This window comes from Coregonus clupeaformis, chromosome 35 (assembly GCF_020615455.1).
Source record: "Coregonus clupeaformis isolate EN_2021a chromosome 35, ASM2061545v1, whole genome shotgun sequence".
Classification (NCBI taxonomy): Eukaryota; Metazoa; Chordata; class Actinopteri; order Salmoniformes; family Salmonidae; genus Coregonus; species Coregonus clupeaformis.
The window spans coordinates 2,660,872-2,685,366 of NC_059226.1; the positions used below are offsets into that span (position 1 = coordinate 2,660,872).

Sequence of the window (24,495 nt, forward strand, 5' to 3'; positions counted from 1 at the left end):
TAGAATGCTACAGACTTTGTGTTGCAGCAGAAAGATCAGCGTAAACCAAATCCAGAGGTTGTGAGTTCAAATCCCAGGTGGGGTCATATTGGAAAGTCAGTACTAAGTGATTATGTCAAATGTAGTCATTGATGAAAGATTTGTACACCTTTTTATTACACATTTTAGCTCAACAGCATACCATTTAGCTTAAAACCCCCATGCCATTTCATTACTTCCCTTACAAAAACACGTGAAATTTGCAGTTTCACATTATGAAGCTGAAATTGAGCTGAAATCTTCACATGAGAAAATAAGAAGCACATGTATTCAATATAGAGTTTACATGTTAACACCTTTTCACATGTGAGGAGTATAAAATGTTTTCACCTCACATATGAATTGCAGATTCACATGTGGATTTTGCACTTTCACATGTGAAAAACTTTCAGATGTGTAAATCGAATTTGCACTTTCATATGTGACCGACCGGCTCGATTCGGTCTTATGTAGCAACATTTGAAATGGTGAGACTAGGAAATGGTATATCATACACTACAGTTGAGGAACAATGGGAAAGTAAATCAGCTTTGAAAGTTGATCAACTTGTTACCTCACTTTTGAGAAAATGGCCTTTGAATGTTTTGGTACACCTACTGGAGAGCTCTTCTTTGTCTACACCCATTCAGCATCGTTCACACCCTCTTTCCCACCCATCTCTTTAAGGATTCACATGTGAGGCCATGTACTAAACAACCAAAGATTTCAAGACTAAAGGCTGGTTTATACTACGGGTGTGTTCGTAAATTTCATCTGGAGTGCCAGAGTGTGCTCTGGGCGTTCGTAAACTCAGAGCGTTGTCAGATTGTCCGTTCGTAAATTCAGAGCCTTTCGCTCTCGGAGTGTTCAGAGCGCACACTGGACGCTCTGGCCGAAGAATTAGGGTTGATCCGAGCGTTCTGTCCTAACAACAGTCGTCAAGCACCCAAGCTAACTGGCTAACATTGGCTAGCTTGCTAGCTACTTCCAGACACAAATGAGAGTACAGCTCACTCTGACCATTTTACTCGCCCTAGCAGAGCTGGTTGGGCTGTTTTTATGTTATCCAGAGCGTTGGTGACTGCAACTGTGCTGCTGGCAACAATTTAATTACGCTTTTTTGCCAACGTTTACTGACACCGGCCATATTCAACGGGTGTTGAGCGTTCGTAAATGTGTCAATTATTGTGCGCTCTGGCACACTCAGACGAGAGTGCTCTGAAATCGGAGTAGATAGCCAAAGTGAATTTACCAGCTATGTCTATCGACAGTTGTCGCAGTGACATCATGAACATTCTATTGAAATGGTTACTTGCATAGTGGAGTCTTTTGTTTAGACATATAGCTAGCTAGCTAAACAATTAACCATAATCCCAACTCATAACGTTACTACCCTGCATGAATCTGCAGGTACAGTGGCTTGCGAAAGTATTCCAGGTTGGAATTAAAATTGATTTTTTGGGGGGTTTGTATCATTTGATTTACACAACATGCCTACCACTTTGAAGATGCAAAATATTATTTATTGTGAAACAAACAAGAAATAAGACAAAAAAACAGAACTTGAGCGTCAAAGTCAATACTTTGTAGAGCCACCCTTTGCAGCAAGTACAGCTGCAAGTCTCTTGGGTTATGTCTCTATAAGCTTGGCACATCTAGCCACTGGGATCTTTGCCCATTCTTCAAGGCAAAACTGCTCCAGCTCCTTCAAGTTGGATGGGTTCCGCTGGTGTACAGCAATCTTTAAGTCATACCACAGATTCTCAATTGGATTGAGGTCTGGGCTTTGACTAGGCCATTCCAAAACATTAAAATGTTTCCCCTTAAACCACTCAAGTGTTGCTTTAGCAGTATGCTTAGGGTCATTGTCCTGCTGGAAGGTCTCAAATCTCTGGAAGACTGAAACAGGTTTCCCTCAAGAATTTCCCTGTATTTAGCGCCATCCATCATTCCTGCCGATGAAAAACATCCCCACAGCATGATGCTGCCACCACCATGCTTCACTGTGGGGATGGTGTTCTCGGGGTGATGAGAGGTGTTGGGTTTGCGCCAGACATAGCGTTTTCCTTGATGGACAAAAAGCTCAATTTTAGTCTCATCTGATCAGAGTACCTTCTTCCATATGTTTGGGGAGTCTCCCACATGCCTTTTGGCGAACACCAAACATGTTTGCTTATTTTTTTCATTAAGCAATAGCTTTTTTCTGGCCACTCTTCCGTAAAGCCCAGCTCTGTGGAGTGTAAGGCTTAAAGTGGTCCTATGGACAGATACTCCAATCTCCGCTGTGGAGCTTTGCAGTTCCTTTAGGGTTATCTTTGGTCTCTTTGTTGCCTCTCTGATTAATGGCCTCCTTGCCTGATCTGTGAGTTTTGGTGGGCGGCCCTCTCTTGGCAGGTTTGTTGTGGTGCCAAATTCTTTCAATTTTTTAAATAATGGATTTAATGGTGCTCCGTAGGATGTTCAAAGTTTCTGATATTTTATTATAACCCAACCCTGATCTGTACTTCTCCACAACTTGGTCCCTGACTTGTTTGGAGAGGTCCTTGGTCTTCAAGGTGCTGCTTGCTTGGTGGTGCCCCTTGCTTAGTGGTGTTGCAGACTCTGGGGCCTTTCAGACAGGTCTATATATACTGAGATCATGTGACAGATCATGTGACACTTAAGATTGCACACAGGTGGACTTTATTTAACTAATTATGTGACTTCTGAAGGTAATTGGTTGCACCAGTTCTTATTTAGGGGCTTCATAGCAAAGGGGGTGAATACATATGCACGCACCACTTTTCCATTATTTATTTTTTATAATTTTTTTAAACAAGTTATTTCACTTCACCGATTTGGACTATTTTGTGTATGTCCATTACATGAAATCCAAATAAAAATCCATTTAAATTACAGGTTGTAATGGAACAAAATAGGAAAAATGCCAAGGGGGATGAATACTGGCACTGTAGCTAACCAACCAGGTTCAATGTTAGCTAGCTAACATTAGGCTATAACTAGCAATGCAAATGGATCTGAGATACGAATAATATTAGTACACAGATCATACACGTAACGTTAGCTAGCGAGCCAGCCAGCTAACGTTAGCTTGCTAGCTAACAGTACACTTTAACTTTAAATGAAAACGACTTTCTGATAAAATTAGAAATGTGTAATATCTGAAAATGTAGCTAGCTAGACTATCTTACCCGTATACATGGATGGATGCTTCTCCCCATCCGTCACGGATGCCTTTGGTTTCCCTTAGTTTGAAGATGTAATCCGGAGACAGGTGTGTTCTCCTTTTGACTCCGTCTGAATATTTGCAATCAAACGCCAGAATTTTCTCCATCTCCTTAGCTATCATACTCTAATTCCACTGATTTCAAAACTCGGTCCTCCAGAAAGTGGAAAGCAACACTTATGCAGTTCTGCTACGTGACATCTTTTTAAAAAGTTGCGTTAGAAAGGATTACCAACACATACTGACCAGCTCATGTTATAGACAGAAGCGTGCTACATGGCAGACCAATCCGAACTCGTCTCTCGGCATGTCCAGCCCACTCATTATCTCAGCCAATCATGGCTAGCGAAAGGTTGCTGTCTTTTTCCGTGGCTAAACCAACTAGGCTCATAATTTAACAATTGTATTTGTATTTACAGATGGCATACAAGTTTGTTATTAAGGCACATGAAAGTTCACATGTTCCAGAAGGCATTTCTGCCAAAAAACGCATTTTGATTTTAAAAAAAGTTTACGTTCTCTTGTGAAGTAGTGATGCGCGACATATGCCTAGATTCCTGAAGTGAGTGACATATGTGAACAGTTTTCACATGGATTTGGATTTGCATTTTCACATGTGAAAAACTTTCACGTGAATATCGGATTTGCACTTTCACATGTGAAAAACGTTGAAATGTTGTGACACGTGTAGTTTCATGTTATCACATGTTGCTTTGACATGTTGTCACGTTATCACATTAACTTAACGTAAGATCACATGTGATCACGTGAAATTCATGTGGTTTTTCCATAAGGGGGACCATGCTATGTGTTTCTGTACCAGTGTTGTCTGATAGTGGTATTTTGTCCTCCAGGTCTCGTTCTGTCAGTGGAGCTTCAACAGGGCTCTCGTCAAGTCCCCTCAGCAGTCCCAGGGTAAGTCACGCTTGGCCAACTCTTATCTTATCATGCTTGGCCAACTCTTATCTTATCATGCTTGGCCAACTCTTTTACAAATGGACACACATTTACACTACCTGATTATAATTATAAAGGTAGTTTTACTGTAGAATTGATAAAATACCATACCTGTAATATCAGTATATTTTTGTACATAAGTATATTTTTGATTTGATGAACTAACATTCAGATGAGACTACCTTTTGTTCATGGTGAAATGTGCTTACTGCACAGCTACACTACTGTGATTTGATTGTGTTTCTCTGTACTGAACTGAATTGTAATTGTACCTGTTCTTCTGAGACTGTCACTTGTCCTGACTGTCCATCACCCTCATACTGTCCCATTCTGAGCCATTACCCATACCATAGACACCATCACATACACACACACACAAATGCACGAACGGACGCGTGCACACACACACACACACACAGCAATAGTAAGGGAGTCACACAAGAGACACACACAGATAAGATCACATATTAGCCCTCAAATTGAAAGGGCCTCTGGACCTATATTCAAAATGGACTCTATTCAATTTACATAATAAGAGAAATAACAGAATATTCATAATTTGATAAATCTCTACAATTAGAAATGTAAGTACAATCAGAAGTCTACAGTTTATTCATAAATCATAACTCATGACCATTGCTCTCTTCATCTTTCCATCTTTCCTTCCCTCCTTCCCTCCTCTCCATCCCTCTGTCCTTTCTCTTCCCACCCATCAGAGCCCAGTTTTCACTTTCAGCCAATCAGAAGTCACCTCCGCCTCCACCACCCACTCCAAAGACCCCAAACCAGGAAGTGCAACCACTCCCCGGCCGACACAACGGACGACCGTGCCTGACCCCAAAACCCAGACCCTACCCTCCAAAGGGCTCTCTGATCGCCCCCACTTTCAGTCCATGAAGTCACTACCTCTCCAAGCTCCCCCCTCTCCGTCCCCCTCACCCATCCTCTCCCCCATCCCTCGCTTCTTCTTTTTCCCCGCCCCCTCCGTCTTTAAGTCGGTCACTAAGAGCACCTATCCTAACTCTGCCCCTGTGCCACAGGTCACCCCTCAGGGGTCTCCACTCCCCACCCCCCTGGGCACCCCCGTCCACCACCCCCAGCACCCTCCGCCCACTCCTCCCTCTTCCTCCTCTTCCTCTTCCTCCTCGCGGGCGGAGGGAGGCGGCGGGGGCGGGGGTGGATCCCTCTCCCTTACCCCACCCTCAAGCCCCGGAGGCAGCGGGGGGATGGCCGCCAGTAGCTCTGCCCACTGGAGGACACGCCTCAACTCCTTCAAGAACAACCTGCTGGGATCGCCACGATTCCACAGACGCAAACTGCAGGGTGAGAGAGAGGGGGGAGTGTGGGCAAGCTGCAGTGTGAGAGGGGAGTGGGGGGGTATGGGCAAACTGCAGGGGGAGAGAGGTGAATTCTATTTCAATTCAGGAATTTGGCAATTCGATGTATTTCATTTCATTTGATGGAGTCAAAACGGAATTGGGCCAAACCTTGATGTTTGGATATCTAAACTAAATTATATGATATAAACAATTATATGCATTGTGATTCATATTTTAAATCAAATCAAATCAATTGATTACAGTGCAGTATACCTAACAATACAAAACAATAAACACAAATCCCCAAACTAAAAATAAAGAAATTAAGAAATATCAGAAAAAGCAATGTCAGAGTCCGGAATATAAATATATATGTATATAATGGTGTGTATAGACAGTATGGACAGTATATGAATAGGAAAGGTGTGTTACAGCCTGAATTCAAAATGGATTAAATATATATTTGTTTTCACCTGTCTACCCCCAATAACACATCATGACAAAGTGAAAACATGTTTTTGTAAATTTATTGAAAATGAAATACAGAAATATCTAATTTACATAAGTATTCACATGTTAGAATCACCTTTGGCAGCGATTACAGCTGTGCGTCTTTCTGGGTAAGTCTCTAAGAGCTTTGCACACCTGGATTGTACAATATTTGCCTATTATTATTTTATAAATTCTTCAAGCTCTGTCAAATTGTTGGTTGATCATCGCTAGACAACCATTTTCAAGTCTTGCCATAGATTTTCAAGCAGATTTAAGTCAAAACTGTAACTCAGCCACTCAAGAACATTCACCTTCTTCTTGGTAAGCAACTCCAGTGTAGATTTGGCCTTGTGTTTTATGTTATTGTCCTGCTGAAAGGTGAATTCATCTCCCAGTGTCTGGTGGAAAGCACACTGAACCAGGTTTTCTTCTAGGATTTTGCATGTGCTTAGCTCCAATCTGTTTCTTTTTTTAATCCTGAAAAACTACCCAGTCTTTAACGATTACAAGCATACCCATAACATGATGCAGCCACCACTATGCTTGAAAATATGGAGAGTGGTACTCAGTAATGTGATATATTGGATTTGCCCCAAACATAACACTTTGTATTCAGGACAAAAAGTGAATTGCTTTGCCACAATTTTTGTAGTATTACTTTGGTTCCTTGTTGCAAACAGGATGCATGTTTTGGAATATGTTTTATTCTGTACAGGCTTCAATTAGGTTAGTATTGTGGAGTAACTACAACGTTGTTGATCCATCCCCAGTTTTCTCCTATCACAGCCATTAAACTCTGTAACTGTTTTAAAGTCACCATTGGCCTCATGGTGAAATCCCCTAAGCGATTTCCTTCCTCTCCGGCAACTGAGTTAGGAAGGATGCCTGTAACTTTGTAGTCAATGGGTGTATTGATACACCATCCAAAGTGTAATTAATAACTTCACCATGCTCAAAGGGATAGTCAATGTCTGCTTTTTTCCCCCATCTACCAATAGGTGCCATTAGAAAACCTCCCTGGTCTTTGTGGTTGAATCTGTGTTTGAAATTCACTGCTCGACTGAGGGATCTTACAGATAATTGTATGTGTAGGGTACAGAGATGAGGTAGTCATTCAAAAATCATGTTAAACACTATTATTGCACAGAGAGAGTGAGTCCATGCAACTTATTATGTGACTTGTTAACCACATTTTTTCTCCTGAACTTATTTAGGCTTGCCATAACAAAGGGGTTGAATACTTATTGACTCAAGACATTTCAGCTTTTAATTTTTAATTAATTTGTAAACATTTCTAAAAACATCATTCCACTTTGACAATATGGGTTATTGTGTGTAGGCCAGTGGAAGAAAAAAACCTCAATTTAATCCATTTTAAATTCAGGCTGTAACACAACAAAATGTGGAAAAAGTGAAGGGTTGTGAATACTTTCTGAAGGCACATAACTAGAATACATTATATACATATGAAGTGGGTAAAACAGTATGTAGACATGATTAAAGTGACCAGTATGTGCATATTCTCTTCTCAAAGTAGCCACTGTCTCTTCTACCATTGCCGAAGGACCGTAGTGTACTATACGGTGCTCAAATTAATTAGACAGATTGGTAATTAAATCAATGAAACTGAATCTCATCAAGTGATGTCATCAAGTTCTACTTCCCTCTCTCCCTCTCCACCCTCTCTCTCTCTTTCTCCTTCTTTTTCTAACTTTCCCTCTATATATAACTCCCCCATCTCTCTCTCTCTCTCTGACTCTCTCTTCTTTCTCTCTCTCTTTCTTCCCGCCCCCTCTCTCTCTTTCTTTCTCTCTCCATCTCTCTCCTTTTGCTCTCCTGTAGTTCCAACACCGGAGGACATGTCCAGTCTAACTCCAGAATCAAGTCCAGAGTAAGTAGATAATCATAGACATACACAGTTAGTCTATCTATATCCATCAGTATGACTGTCCTGCCTGTCATGTAAAATGCTATCTATCTGCTAGCCTGTAACACGTTTCTATGCTGCATGTTTCGGTAACACTTCATATCAACTTCCTTGAATAAGCCATTATAAATACTTATAAATGTTCATAAGCATCTATATCTAACATGCATTTTAAATGTAGACTCTTAAAAATATAAAAATATGAATATATAACTGTTAAGAATGCTTCTGAATTGCAGGCTGGCCAAGAAGTCGTGGTTTGGGAACTTCATCAGCCTGGAAAAGGAGGAACAGATATTTGTTGTCATTAGAGACAAACCACTTAGTTCCATCAAAGCTGATATAGTCCATGCCTTCTTGTCTGTAAGTATCTCTCCTCTATCCTCATTCATTCTTCCTCTCTATCTCTCTCTCTCTGACAACTCTCTCTCTCTTTTTCTCTCTCGCTCTCGCTCCCTCTATCTCCTTCTCTTTAATTCTGTATATGCACCTTCCCGTCACTCAGTTTCCGTGAAAGGCCTGTACAGCCATGATGCAAAGATACACAACCACATTCATAAAACATGAACAAATAAACATTGATGAAAATCTTGTAAGGCTTGTAAAGCTGTTTCCGCCTCTGTTTCCAATGCTGTGTTTTTACATGACATCTGTCCAGATCCCGTCCCTGAGTCACAGCGTCGTCTCCCAGACCAGCTTCAGAGCAGAGTATAAGTCCTCTGGCGGCCCCTCCGTCTTCCAGAAGCCCGTTAAGTTCCAGGTGGACATCGCCTTCTCTGAGGGAGAGAGGGAGAGAGAGAGGGAACGAGCCGAGAGGGAAGGGAAGAGAGAGAATGGCATCTACAGTGTGACTTTCACCCTCATATCAGGTAGTGGTTCCCAAACTTGTTTGTGATACAGTAAGACTTTTTTAAAGTGTTCTTGCGACCCACCAAGGGGCAAATCCTAACTTTCACTTAAGGCGAATTGTCACTTAGTTATGAATTGATGTCAATGGGAATAGGATTTTCAAGTGAAAATTTGACTTAAGCGGAAGTTAGGATTCTCTTGAAGTTACAGTTTAATGAGTCTATGAGACTTTTGTTGGCAAAAATGTGTAATCAGTGTTTGGCATGATTTTATCCTATATTTTATCCTATAATATATCCCCAACATATGCCATGAAACTGTCAGGAGACAGTTAACAGAACTCATTATACATGTAGGTAATTCATCTTAAAGTGATGCGGGGCAGTGTATACCTTGACTGAGTGTTTGTCTGTCTCCTTAGGTCCAAGTCGCAGGTTCAAGAGAGTGGTGGAAACGATTCAAGCCCAGCTACTTAGTACTCATGATCAGCCATCTGTGCAGGCACTTGCTGGTGGGTCCCCTCACACACACACACACACACACACACACACACACACACACACACACACACACACACACACACACACACACACACACACACACACACACACACACACACACACACACACACACTATTTATATCTCTGTCTTCATCAAACTCATGTCTTTCTATCTTTTTCTCCCCAGATGAGAAGAATGGGCAACTGACCTCGCGTCCGCCCGGCACCCCGACCCGGCAAAACTCCCGACGTTCGGAAGGAGGTGGGGACCGGGGGGAGAGGTGTGAGCGTGGTGACGCAGGGATAGGGGGCAGCGGGAGCGTACTTCAAAGGAGGGGCTCGGGCAAAGACAAGACCAGACTCCTTTCCTCCAACGGGACACAGTCCCAGCCCTGAGGGAACATTGTGGAAACAGACATCAACAGGACACGATAGGGCAGAAAGATAAAGAGAGATGACCCTAGAAAACAACACAGACAAACCCCCTCAGACTACCACCACCACCACCACCACCGTCACATCTACCGAACCATCTGACCCAGCAATCATCATTACAAACCACTGCTTCAACCTGAAACGGGCCCAAGAAGATAGTTGGCCACCAAGATAGAAGAAAGAAAAGACGAGAGGAAAACGCAGTGTCGCTCATAGATTCGCTTCAGAAGAGAAGCCAAGCTCAGAAGAATGTCTAATTGTGCATTTGAAGTACAGTGCATCATGCAACTGTCAACAACAATATGTAGCCAGTAAAATAATCAGGCAGACTTATATGGGGAATGGCAGGCTCTGAATGGTTAAAAGCTAAATAGATTTTTTTTTAAAGTTATCCGGTCTACAACCAATAAAATGAAAGCTCTTTGTGGAAATTCAGAAATTATATCAACAATTATAACAGTGTTTCCCAGTTGACGCGGATCCACTTTTAAGTTTTACCTAACATCGCTTTTTGAGTCAGTGAGAGTGAAATATTATGGGTCAAGTCAATTTAGTGGATATCAAGAAAACAGACAGGTTGGGTCCTTTAACTGGATTCTCAGTAACGATAAGTTACGAGAACAGAAACATGGTAGAATTTAAGATAATGATGAGGAAGACTGCATCAAAATCAGAATGAAGCGTCCAAATGCATCTTTGCAACCAAGTAGCTCCAAAGATGTCAATACAGCTATTTGAACAAAATAAAGACAAATATCTGTTTTCTCTATAACTAAGCACCACACTTGTATGATTCCTAAAATACAATTCAAACAAACCATCTTGCCTTTAAATTAGGATTAAGCAACGGATATCTCTACAGATATCACCCAAGTTGAAGAAAAAGAACAGACAAGGCATGGAAGAAAGTCTCAACGCCCCCACTACAACTGACATCTGGAACATGGAGAGATTTCAAACAGATAATGGAACGATATAATTAGAATCATTAGAGTAATTCTAATACTATGAATGGAACCCTCAGCAGATACTTTGAATGATGAGCACTTCAGCCCAATGGAAGATGAAGATGTTGTAGTTCACAGCAAGTTACCTTCATCAGTTGTGTTCATTCCAAGAGGACTGAACCAAGCCCTCCACATCCATTATTGTCTTCTACAGAAACCAACCAACCCTCCCTACTCCCTTCCATTTCCAATATGGCCGACATGGGGCACTGAATGATGCGGCTTTTAAAAAGGCCTACACATCTAAAATGACTTGTTCTGTCCAGAGAGCAGAAAGAGGGAGGTGAGGAGGTAGAAAAGCTAATTTCAAGAAACAAAAAGAGAGACTTTGACTTAAGGATGACAGAGAGAAAAACATTGAAACCGCTGCATACTCATTCCCAGAAGAGGAAAGAAACAGACCACACACAAAAAAGAATGAAATCCATTTAGTTTTTTGTTTCCTTTTTCCTTTTGTTTATGTGATTTGAGCGCAAATAAGTTTGATGTTTGCCGCCAAACAAAATGGAGGATAACGCTAACCAAGTGAATGTCAAAAACAAAAAACACTATTGTAAAAGTAATTATTTATTTTATTTATGTCATAGATTTATTTAATATTTATTTGTTGATTTATGTATTGTAAAGAGGAAAGATAGTGGAAAGGGAAGATGCTAAAGAATAGAGGTTAAAGTTCTGTTGGAATATTGGAACAGCATTGAAACTGACAAAATGGCTGCTGTAGTTGAAACCAGATTGAACCGTCTTTTCCACCTTTTGATGTATTTTTTTTTTCTGTCTTTGTTTGGTATAATGAAGATGATTTCACATTTAAAGCAACAAAACACATTTTAAGAAATGAACCAAGGATAGATTTGATGCTTAGGGAATTTCTGGGATGGCAAAAAATATGAAAATCTTCCATGAAGTAAATAAAATATAATCTCATAGACACTTGAAAAAGCAGAGGAGAGCAGGAAGGGTGGGGGTAGTAATCTCCAATTCCTTCCCTGTCATATTCTGCTAGAATGTTGTTACTTAAGGGTACAAAGATATGGACACACCACATAAAAACACTGACTGAGGGCCCAACCCCACGTGCAGAACACAAGCAGTATTCACACACACACGGACCCTCCGAAAACAGAAACCCTCCTGTTCTTTCAGAGAAAAAAAAACTATTAAAAACTGGACCTTAAAATTGGAATGCACTGTCCTAAAAGACACAAAACAAATAAAGTAGTTTCCCCCTACCATCCCTTCGCCCTTGGCCACTGACATAACCCCCCCACCCCCTTCATTACGACCCCCTCACACCCCTTCCCCTTGCACAGAGCACCAAAAGAAAACGCAGGTTTCGTTCTAGTCACTCCCTAGTCCCTTGTCGTCAGTCGACACCTTGTTGTTTCATGCCACTGCCTTTAAGCCCCTATTATCAATCTCACCCTGCCGCCCCTATTATCAATCTCACCCTGCCTCACCATTCCTTGGCTGTGACCACGACACAGTAACTAAGACTCATCGCCGCACGGTATACCACGTCCCCATCAGCCATCATCACACTTCATATCAGTCAGAGTCAACACACTGCTACCATAGCACACAGCTGCTCGTACAGCAAACAAGGCGATTCTGTAGCTAGGAGACGTAGAATAGTAGGTTATTGTAACTCTTTACTTAGCATAATCTCTGTCTATATCGGCTGTACTGTACACTTCATTGGTGTGAAACAGCTATTTACCATGATAACGAAAAGAGTGGGAGGAAGTCTTCCTCTATTTCCTTACCTGGGGCTTGTCTCGCTCCCCTTCCACACAGCAAAGAACATGATTATAGGTTGTTGACTTGAGTAGCTCACCTCTCATTGTAGCTCACGCTTCACTCAAGGACTTTTGGCAGGAATCATGTACCCATTTTCCTACTATCGTGCCGACCTGGACCGTACTGTGCTGTCTTAGATATTTTCCTTTCAAATTGTCCTTTCCAGCATGGTTCCAGGAACTATTGTGAATGTGTAACCAGGCTAGCCGAGCTAGTCGCCAATTAAATGCTGCATGACCCTACTGGAAAGCAATGTGGCCCCATAGGTGATGATGACAGTGAATGTTTTTTTACTGCATTAATATAGGTGGCATATGAATCCAGCACCGTCCTGCACAGAATAGTAGTAGTAAGAGTTTGCATAGCCAGGAATGAGTTTGGGCGCCTTAAGATGATGCGTACGGAGGGAGGTACATGCCTGTTATATTTGCTTGACCTGTCCGTGTGTGTGTCCCATGTCTGTGTGAGTGTGTATGTGCATGACTTCTCCGAGCCCTCATCCTCCCACCCGCCACATTCTAATGCTAGGTCAGAGGTCAGGGGTCATTTGAATGGGAGTGAGATGTGACACAAGACAGTTTTACCTACGACCTCACAGTCTTTCATTCTCCATTAGCCCGTGCTAAAAACAAGAGAGGGATAGTGGGAGACAGTGTTACCCCTAACATTGTATAGGTGGGGTAGGCCTCTCCCTGCCTAGCTCTGTTGCTCCACGTCTAAAAGAGTTTGGCTTCTAATGGTTTCAATTGGCGTTGTTGAGGCCAGAGGGCCTGGACGTTGCTGTTACTGAGAGCTTTTACGCCCGGCCTTGCCTCGCCTGAAAACAAAAACTAGGGGAAATACTGGCTGGAGACACAACTAGAGCGAAACCCTTCTTAGACATTCTGTGTAAATAACCGTTCAAAGTAAACAATGGGATGAGGGGGAGACGTTTCACCCCCATTGTGGGTGAATCTTACAACGAAAAGGTCCCCTCTCTCTCCAACCACCCCAACTCCCTCCTTGCCCCCTCCTACACCCTCATTATCTCTTTGTATCTCTTCTTGAACCCCCCCCCCACCCTCTCATCCAGATGAAAATACCTCAACCCCACCCCATCCTTATATAATCACACCCCTCCCCATGTCTCTGTCCATTGTATACAGTAAGTATGAAACCATATCTTGATTCTTTATTCACACTGTACTCACAATATGATTATTGTTGTCATCATTATTGATCATTCCAAGATTGTAACCCCCCCCCCCCCTTCATACACAGTTGAACAAAACAATTGTTAAACATTTAAAACAGAAATTTGGGGGGGAAACAACATGATGAGGATGATTAAATAAGAAATGTCTGTATTATTTAAAAAAATGAAAGTGCACTATTATTATTATTATTATTATTATTGCCTGTTATAAATAAACAACAATAAACTACATCAGAAATTAAGAAACTGTGCCTCAATTCCTACTGTTCTTTAATTAGGATTACTGACCATAAATTGTTCAACATCATCTGCATTTTGTTATGGTTGAACAGAATAATTTTCTTTAGCAAAAATAGTATTTAAAAATATATATATTGCCAAATGTAGCCTACACGACAGCTCCCGGGTCTGTTTTTTGGATGTGTAAATGTATTGATAATTTACTGTATTGACTCTATTGGTAAATGCGCTCGCAAAGGGTGTTCACCGCGGGCCATATTACAAAAAAAGAGGCGGTGTTGTGAGAGTGATGTCATCCATGTATGTGGCTCTGGCGCGGCTGCCCACCTACTCCAGTCTGTTTTCACTGGGAGTGAGAGGAGTTGTTGGATGAAAGAAAGAGATTCGGTGTTTGAATAACTCCGTCATTGGTGTGCTTTTCCGGCAAGGCATTTCAAGACTAATACAGGTATTTCTAGCAAATGTTTGTCTATTCAGTGTACTTGGATACATGTTCTCCCAAACGCACATTTAATTGCCGCGCCCACAGTGTTGGCTTTTGTTTGTAGAGAGCGATGGATGTGCGATATTGAATGAACCCTCCATTCGTTCGAGGGACGCGGAACATAACAGTTTCTGACGAATATACGATCCAGTAATTAAATAATATATTGTATTCCAATGGAACAGTAGGCTACTTTGTCAGTGTTTCATGAGTGTAGCATGCTTTTGGACCTCTAACAGCCAGGTGAAAGAACTATTGAGTCGTTAGTTAAAAACATTACTTTTAATTAATTTGTTATAGGCCTATTTTTCATTTGTCTAAGTGGGTCTATAATATAATCATAGTCATACACATTATGCCTGTAATCAATTAAGAAAACGTATTTTTTTATGCTTCTTGGAGGAAATTGAGATGGATATGACAACCTGTCGCTAATGGAAACTATAAAAGCCGATACGATTAATTGTTGTTGCCCCTTCAATAACTGGCAACACCTTGCAACAAGTGGTGTAAAGTAGGCTACTTAAGTACAAATACTTTGAAGTACTACTTAAGTCGTTTTTTGGTTTATCAGTACTTTACTTTACTATTTATATTTTTGAATACTTTTACTTTTACTCCACTACATTCCTGAAGAAAATAATGTACTTTTTACTCCATACATTTTCCCTGACACCCAAAAGTAGTCGTTACATTTTGAGTGCTTAGCAGTACAGGAAAATGGTCCAATTCACGCACTTATCAAGAGAACATCCCTGGTCATCCCTACTGCCTCTGATCTGGCGGACTCACTAAACACAGTGTTGCCAACTAATTTCCAGGGGAAGTTGCTAGAGGCAGGTCGATTAGTTGCTAAAAGACAAAGTTGCTAAATGACGTTGTAATGTCATTGCGCGATGACGTCATTACGTAACAACGAAAAACTGCGTAATTACGTAGAATGCACAATAAGGTTACTCAAATTGACTGGCCATCTCTGCAACAAATATGATTTGACATTTGTTAGTTTAGATTTGTTTGTTATCACATCTTTTTATTTGTAAAAGTAATATAAACACAACACATTTTATATGATCAGATATTTTTTATTTTTAAACACAACACATTGAATTATTGAACAATTACACATTACACATGATTGAACAATTATAGTTTAATTTTCTTATAAACTAGTAAACCTACACATTCTGATCAGTTATAGTTTATAGTAGTTAGTTAACATGCTACCTAACTGATCAACAATTATAGGTACAAGCTAATAACAAGGTGTATATATGCTATCTTATTGAACAAGCAACTTAAATCAAATGATGTGTGCGCTAGGCATCTCTCTCCAGCTCTCTCCAGGTTGTTGTGCTGCTTGGCTGGCCTGCTGCTGCCTGTGCACGAGCTGAGCGCCTGCTGCTGACACCACTCACAATGCACTTTTGCAGCCAGGCACGTGTGTTGTGACTGAGTGTGTGACAGAGAAAATCGTTTTGTGTGTCATTTAGAGGGAAAATGTGTGCAGTTTAGCGTTTGAGTCACTTTTCAAAAGTTGCTAAAAGTTCCAAATACATTTTTAAAAGTAGCTACATTTGTTGCTAGGTGCTGTTTCAAAAGAAAGTTGCCAGGGTAGTCTGAAAGGTTGCTAAATCTAGCAACAAAATTGCTAAGTTGGCATCACTGAACACAAATGCTTTGTTTCTAAATTATGTCTGAGCGCTGGAGTGTGCCCCTGGCTATCGGTAAAATAATATATATATTTTAAATTCGTGCCATCTGATTTGCTTAATTATAAGGAATATGAAATGATTTTTACTTTTGATAGGCTACTTAAGTATATTTAAAACCAAATACTTTTAGACTTTTACTCAAGTAATATTTTACTGGGTGACTTTTACTTGAGTAATTTTCTATTAAGGTATCTTTACTTTTACTCAAGTATGACAATTGGATACTTTTTCCACCACTGCTTGCAACAAGTTGTTTTTTGGCTAAAACATATAATAATTCCCTAGTTTGTAGGAATGTTGCATAAGATTAGACTACTGGCTACAAGTAGGCTAGGGCCGCAGTAGGTCTGTAGTTTTCCTATAGAAAAGTCATAACAAAACTGAAAGGTGTTTGCTGATAGGCCTACACACAGGTAGGAAGTGGATGGGCAACTGTTTAGCCCTAAATGTTAAAAGAAATCGTCCCTTCACTTGAATTTCATGCACACTTCATGTCACTGCAATCAGAGATGGGTGGAGGAAGTAGGCCTCTCTTTTATATTCTGTATATGCAGACCTACACATACAGTTAATTAGTTAATTGTTTATCAATTAACATGTAGTATAAACAACTGTATGCACACCACATGTTCCCACAGTTTTGGAGTCTGCGCATTGTGAATAGAGTATTTGTAACATCGCGTTCACGTGCAAGTGAACTCCCGGAGCGAGTTCTTTATTTTCACCCAATGATCACGCCAAACCTGCTTTACCACGTAGTATTTCATTTTCAAGACTCCCGTTTGCAGGTTACTGGGTACAAATGTTATTTGTAGACATGAAACTTGTTTCACCACCTTGCCAGGAAAAGTAGCCTACTTTATAGTTGTGTTTCCATAATTGTATTCAGTGCTGTTTACAATGTAAAGCTTCCAAGACCCCACCTAGAGAGCTATATCTGGGGGGCTATACACACACAGTATTAAACCAGTGTTCTGTGAAACTACTCCCAATGACTTTGCGAATGTAGATAACTCAGTAACTCATCTGGTTTGTTTGTAGACTATAGAATTCAATGTTTGAACCTATTCAGGCTTTGTGGATGCAGAGCAGGCAAGTAGTCTTTCACTTGCAGAGGAGAGGAGCGGGAGGCATGGCAGCTGCCTTCCCCTGAGCATGGAAGATTCTTATGCTAAACAACAATCCTCTCGTTCATTCTCTCAATACCTCAATTGTTGTTATTCTGTGTGTGTGTGTGTCACATGCACATTCTTTGTGTATTTCATCAGTGTGTGCACCTCCACATTTAGTGTGTGCGCATGGATTCTTTGTAATTTACTGTGTCACCTAGATTGAACACCCACTCCCTCATTCCTCTCAATCTCTCTTGTAACGTCAGGAAGCAGGTACAGGGAGTGAATTGAATAATAAATAATACATGGAACAAATAAGAAACACGAGTAGCGTACAAACATGAAACACAGGAACAGAATCAATAATGCCTAGGAAAGGAACCAAAGGGAGTGACATATACAGTGCTATGAAAAAGTACACTGCTCAAAAAAATAAAGGGAACACTTAAACAACACAATGTAACTCCAAGTCAATCACACTTCTGTGAAATCAAACTGTCCACTTAGGAAGCAACACTGATTGACAATAAATGTCACATGCTGTTGTAAAAATGGAATAGACAACAGGTGGAAATTATAGGCAACTAGCAAGACACCCCCAATAAAGGACTGGTTTTGCAGGTGGTGACCACAGACCACTTCTCAGTTCCTATGCTTCCTGGCTGATGTTTTGGTCACTTTTGAATGCTGTCGGTGCTTTCACTCTAGTGGTAGAATGAGACGGAGTCTACAACCCACACAAGTGGATCAGGTAGTGCAGCTCATCCAGGATGGCACATCAATGCGAGCTGTGGCAAGAAGGTTTGCTGTGTCTGTCAGCGTAGTGTCCAGAGCATGGAGGCGCTACCAGGAGACAGGCCAGTACATCAGGAGACATGGAGAAGGCCGTAGGAGGGTAACAACCCAGCAGCAGGACTGCTACCTCCGCCTTTGTGCAAGGAGGAGCAGGAGGAGCACTGGCAGAGCCCTGCAAAATGACCTCCAGCAGGCCACAAATGTGCATGTGTCTGCTAAAACGGTCAGAAACAGACTCCATAAAGGTGGTATGAGGGCCCGACGTCCACAGGTGGGGGTTGTGCTTACAGCCCAACACCGTGCAGGATGTTTGGCATTTGCCAGAGAACACCAAGATTGGCAAATTCGCCACTGGCGCCCTGTGCTCTTCACAGATGAAAGCAGGTTCACGCTGAGCACGTGACAGACGTGACAGAGTCTGGAGATGCCGTGGAGAACGTTCTGCTGCCTGCAACATCCTCCAGCATGACCGGTTTGGCGATGGGTCAGTCATGGTGTGGGGTGGCATTTCTTTGGGGGGATGCACAGCCCTCCATGTGCTCGCCAGAGGTAGCCTGACTGCCATTAGGTACCGAGATGAGATCCTCAGACCCCTTGTGAGACCATATGCTGGTGCGGTTGGCCCTGGGTTCCTCCTAATGCAAGACAATGCTAGACCTCATGTGGCTGGAGTGTGTCAGCAGTTCCTGCAAGAGGAAGGCATTGATGCTATGGACTGGCCCTCCCGTTCCCCAGACCTGAATCCAATTGAGCACATCTGGGACATCATGTCTCGCTCCATCCACTAACGCCACGTTGCACCACAGACTGTCCAGGAGTTGGCGGATGCTTTAGTCCAGGTCTGGGAGGAGATCCCTCAGGAGACCATCCGCCACCTCATCAGAAGCATGCCCAGGCGTTGTAGGGAGGTCATACAGGCATGTGGAGGCCACACACACTACTGAGCCTCATTTTGACTTGTTTTAAGGACATTACATCAAAGTTGGATCAGCATGTAGTGTGGTTTTCCACTTTTTGAGGGTGACTCCAAATCCAGACCTCCATGGGTTGATAAATTTGATTTCCATTGATAATTTTTGTGTGATCTTGTTGTCAGCACATTCAACTATGTAAAGAGAAAAGTATTTAATAAGATTATTTCATTCATTCAGATCTAGGATGTGTTATTTTAGTGTTCCCTTTATTTTTTTGAGCAGTGTATTTTCCCCCTTTCTAATTTTCTCAACATTCAGTATCACAAATATGCAAAAGTAATCAGATCTTCAACCAAAACCTAATATATTAGATAAAGGGAACATAAGTGAACAAATAACACAACAATTACATATTTATTTCATTTATTTCATAAACAAAGTTATGCAACACCCAATTCCCCTGTGTGAAAAAGTAATTGCCCCCTTACACTCAATAACTGGTTGTGCCACCTTTAGCTGCAATGACTCCAACCAAATGCTTCCTGTAGTTGTTGATGGGTCTCTCACGTCGCTGTGGAGGAATTTTGGCCCACTCTTCCATGCAGAACTGCTTTAACTCAGTGACGTGTGGGTTTTCAAGCATGAACTGCTCGTTTCAAGTCCTGCCACATCTCAATTGGGATTAGGTCTGGACTTTGACTAGGCCATTCCAAAACTTCCAATTTGTTGCTTTTTAGCAATTTTCATCTAGACTTGATTATGTGTTTTGGATCATTGTCTTGCTGCATGACCCAGCTGCGCTTCAGCTCACAGACAGATGGTCTGACATTCTCCTGTAGAATTATCTGATACAGAGCAGAATTCATGGTTCCTTCTATTAAGGCAAGTTGTCCAGGTCCTGAGGCAGCAAAGCATCCCCAATCCATCACACCACCACCACCATGCTTGACGTTTGGTATGATGTTCTTACTGTGGAATGCAGAGTTTGGTTTTCGCCAGGCATTACTGGAACCATGTCGTCCAAAAAGTTATACTTTTGAATCATCTGTCCATAGAACTTTCTTCCAAGAGTCTTGATGATCATCCAGGTGTTTTTTGGCAAACTTGAGTCAACTTTTTGACGAGATGGGTCCCATTATGCCTGGCGAAAACCAAACACTGCATTCTGCAGTAAGAACATCATACCAAAGGTCAAGCATGGTGGTGGTGGTGTGATGTTTTTATATATCCACGAATATTGACCACGAAGACCGCCATACTCCCATTTACTATAATTGGGAATCCTGCTTTCTGAAAACATTCCCTGCAGTACCCTGGTCAGCCTTGAACTGGAAGATGTCGACCAGAGCTCTCCAACCCTGTTCCTGGAAAGCTACCCTCCTGTAGGTTTTTCGCTCCAACCCCAGTTGTAATTAACCTGATTCAACTTATCAACCAGCTAATTATCAGAATCAGGTGCGCTAGATTAGTGTTGGAGTGAAAACCTAGAGGACTGTAGATCTCCAGGAACAGGGTTGGAGAGCCCTGAGGTAGACCATCAGTAGAATATTTTATGCAGCTGTGTGGTCCTGTTACTATAGTGATGGTACTGTAGCTGTAACTGTGATTTCCTGGTTAATAGATGTTTGTATGTGACTCTGTGGTCCTGTTTCCATAGCGATGGCAGACGCCCACCAGGTGGTGGCATGTGTGACTAGTCTGCGACTCCAGACCACCAGAAGAGTGAAATATGTGAAAGTGACTAAATAGAGCAGATTATTGTATGTAACTCTGGTCCTGTTTCCGTAGCGATGGCAGAGGCCCACCAGGCAGTGGCGTTCCAGTTCACCATCACCCCAGAGGGGATCGACCTGCGCCTTTCATACCAGGCCCTGTCCCAGATCTGCCTCTCTGGCCTGCGCTCCTGGAAGAAGAGGATCAGCCGCATGAGGGTAAGGAAGGGGGGTGAGGGTGGTTGCGGGTGTGATAACAAGATGATGCCGAAAGACGTGGTTGCCCTATTTTTTTAGCTCCGAGACAACTTTGCAGTATTCTTTTGTGTGTGTTATTTCTTACATTTATTTGCTCAGAACGTTTCTTGCATTATTACCTACAGCCACTGTACAACAGGAGTATAGCCTGCCTGGCTGGCATGAAAATGAACCACGGAAAAAGCGTCCTCCATTTGCTATTTAAGTCCATAGATGACATGTATTTTTCCCCCCTGCCCTGTGCAGAGACAGGTGCATGATAATGATTCATTCTAAATCAAAATAAATTTCACACATATTATTTAGTATATGTAAAGACAAAGATTAAATCAAGAACTGATGGGTGACAATATTAGTCTATAACTTGTGAATGATATATTATCACTTGTGAATAATGCCCAGCGTGTGCAGTAAGGCAAGAAACAACGCATGCCTTTTTTTGCGACATTTTCAAAACATAGTTGCACGCCTCATGTAGCCTAGCCCATAGGCCTATATGTTTTGATAAGGTTTGTATCACAACTAAAGTGGCCAAATAACTTCTTAAAATGAAGCACATTAATCCGCTTTCAACCGGTGTAGAGCCTAACTGGCATACAGTGAGGGGAAAAAAGTATTTGATCCCCTGCTGATTTTGTACATTTGCCCACTGACAGACATGATCAGTCTATAATTTTAATGGTAGGTTTATTTGAACAGTGAGAGACAGAATAACAACAACAAAATCCAGAAAAACGCATGTCAAAAATGTTATAAATTGATTTGCATTTTAATGAGGGAAATAAGTATTTGACCCCTCTGCAAAACATTACTTAGTACATGGTGGCAAAGCCCTTGTTGGCAATCAGAGGTCAGACGTTTCTTGTAGTTGGCCACCAGGTTTGCACACATCTCAGGAAGGATTTTGTTCCACTCCTCTTTGCAGATCTTCTCCAAGTCATTAAGGTTTCGAGGCTGACGTTTGGGAACTCGAATCTTCAGTTCCCTCCACAGATTTTCTATGGGATTAAGGTCTGGAGACTGGCTAGGCCACTCCAGGACCTTTTAATGTGCTTCTTCTTGAGCCACTCCTTTGTTGCCTTGGCCTAGCCAACTCCATGTTTGACGGTGGGGATGGTGTTCTTGGGGTCATAGGCAGCATTCCTCCTCCAAACACGGCGAGTTGAGTTGATGCCAAAGAGCTCGATTTTGATCTCATCTGACCACAACACTTTCACCCAGTTCTCCTCTGAATCATTCAGATGTTCATTGGCAAACTTCAGACGGGCCTGTATGTGCTTTCTTGAGCAGGGGGACCTTGCGGGCGCTGCAGGATTTCAGTCCTTCACGGCGTAGTGTGTTACCAATTGTTTTCTTGGTGACTATGGTCCCAGCTGCCTTGAGATCATTGACAAGATCCTCCCGTGTAGTTCTGGGCTGATTCCTCACTGTTCTCATGATCATTGCAACTCCACGAGGTGAGATCTTGCATGGAGCCCCAGGCCGAGAGAGATTGACAGTTATTTTGTGTTTCTTCCATTTGCGAATAATCACACCAACTGTTGTCACCTTCTCACCAAGCTGCTTGGCGATGGTCTTGTAGCCCATTCCAGCCTTGTGTAGGTCTACAATCTTGTCCCTGACATCCTTGGAGAGAGCTTTGGTCTTGGCCATGGTGGAGAGTTTGGAATCTTGATTGATTGATTGCTTCTGTGGACAGGTGTCTTTTATACAGGTAACAAGCTGAGATTAGGAGCACTCCCTTTAAGAGTGTGCTCCTAATCTCAGCTCGTTACCTGTATAAAAGACACCTGGGAGCCAGAAATCTTTCTAATTGAGAGGGGGTCAAATACTTATTTCCCTCATTAAAATGGAAATCAATTTATAACCTTTTTGACATGCGTTTTTCTGGATTTTTGTTGTTGTTATTCTGTCTCTCACTGTTCAAATCAACCTACCATTAAAATTATAGACTGATCATTTCTTTGTCAGTGGGCAAACGTACAAAATCAGCAGGGGATCAAATACTTTTTTCCCTCACTGTCTATAGGTGTCAAGTGAGTTTCAAGTTTGGGGAAGATCATTTTCACCATAAAAATGCACCTTTTATAGTAAAGCATTACATGCATAATCAGATTTCTTTCTCGCACAAAAGGACAAGTTGACCAATAGAATAGGTAAACTTCTGTACTATTGGGGATAGTAGATTGACATAGGCTAGTGCTTTTGCTCTTCATTAGGCCTACTCATCTTGTTGGCTGACAAAAAGTAAATGTGGACAGTTCTTCTAACATCTTCAATATGCGCCTCGGAACTCGATAAGAAGGACACACGCAGTTACGTCCCAGATGTGTCTGTCTCCGCATTGGATCTGAGATGCCTGTGAGAAGGATCCGATCACTTGACAGGCATTGGCTAATAAGAATTGAGATACACTACCGTTAAAAAGTTTGGGGTCACTTATAAATGTCCTTGTTTTCGAAAGAAAAGCAAATTTTTTGTCCATTAAAATAACATCAAATTAATTAGAAATACAGTGTAGACATTTAATGTTGTAAATAGCTATTGTAGCTGGAAACGGCTGATTTTTAAAAATGGAATATCTACAAAGGCGTACAGAGCCCCATTATCAAATACCATCAGTCCTGTGTTCCAATGGCACGTTGTGTTTGCTAATCCAAGTTGATCATTTTAAAAGGCTAATTGAACATTAAAAAACCCTTTTGCAATTATGTTATCACAGCTGAAAACTGTTGTGCTGATTTAAAGAAGCAATAAAACTGGCCTTCTTGAGACTAGTTGAGTATTTGGAGCATCAGCAATTGTGGGTTCGATTACAGGATCAAAATGGCCAGAAACAATTAACTTTCTTCTGAAACTCGTCAGTCTATTCTTGTTCTGTGAAATGAAGGCTCTAGAAATATAAGCATTTCACTGCACCTGCATTAACAGCTTTAATATGTGTACGTGACCAATACAATTTTATTTCATTTGGGTGTGCGTGTGTGTGAGAGATACAGTGCATTCAAAAAGTATTCAGACCCCTTGACTTTTTCCACATTTTGTGACGTTACAGCCTTATTCTGAAATGGATTACATAGTTTTTTCCCTCATCAATCTACACACTACCCCATAATGACAAAGCAAAAACAGATTTTTAGAATTGTTTGCAAACTTCTTTAAAAAAAAAAAACTATCACATTTACATAAGTATTCAGACCATTTACTCAGTACTTTGAAGCAAATTTGGCAGCGATTACAGCCTCAAGTCTTCTTGGGTATGACGCTACAAGCTTGGCATACCTGTATTTGGGGAGTTTCTCCCATTCTTCTCTGCAGATCCTCTCAAGCTCTGTCAGGTTAGCTGCACAGCTATTTTCAGGTCTCTCCAGAGATGTTCGATCGGGTTCAAGTCTGGGCTCTGGCTGGGCCACTCAAGGACATTCAGTGACTTGCCTTGAAGCCCCTCCTGCATTGTCTCGGCTACGTGCTTAGATGCTTAGGGTCTTTGTCCTGTTGGAAGGTGAACCTTCGCCCCAGTCTGAGGTCCTGAGCGCTCTG

General features: G+C 41.7%; 2 protein-coding genes across 7 annotated transcripts in view; both read left to right on the top strand.

Moving 5' to 3' along the window:
* The window catches only part of LOC121550382 (serine/threonine-protein kinase BRSK2-like), a 23,455-nt gene extending 9,666 nt beyond the window's left edge, over nt 1–13,789 (top strand). For 3 of the 4 annotated variants that reach the window (XM_045210745.1, XM_045210746.1, XM_045210747.1), the window contains exons 13-19: nt 4,099–4,159; nt 4,918–5,524; nt 7,855–7,903; nt 8,179–8,302; nt 8,598–8,808; nt 9,210–9,299; nt 9,476–13,789. In XM_045210745.1, coding sequence (XP_045066680.1) covers nt 4,099–4,159; nt 4,918–5,524; nt 7,855–7,903; nt 8,179–8,302; nt 8,598–8,808; nt 9,210–9,299; nt 9,476–9,684 — 1,351 coding nt within the window. In that variant the 3' untranslated portion in view covers nt 9,685–13,789. The remainder of the gene's footprint in view (nt 1–4,098; nt 4,160–4,917; nt 5,525–7,854; nt 7,904–8,178; nt 8,303–8,597; nt 8,809–9,209; nt 9,300–9,475) is intronic. The other variant, XM_045210748.1, reaches the window with a different exon arrangement.
* A 512-nt stretch (nt 13,790–14,301) lies between these two features.
* LOC121550532 (carnitine O-palmitoyltransferase 1, liver isoform-like) overlaps nt 14,302–24,495 on the top strand; it is a 56,902-nt gene continuing 46,708 nt past the window's right edge. For all 3 annotated transcript variants that reach the window (XM_045210749.1, XM_045210751.1, XM_045210750.1), the window contains exons 1-2: nt 14,302–14,413; nt 20,774–20,916. In XM_045210749.1, coding sequence (XP_045066684.1) covers nt 20,776–20,916 — 141 coding nt within the window. In that variant the 5' untranslated portion in view covers nt 14,302–14,413; nt 20,774–20,775. The remainder of the gene's footprint in view (nt 14,414–20,773; nt 20,917–24,495) is intronic.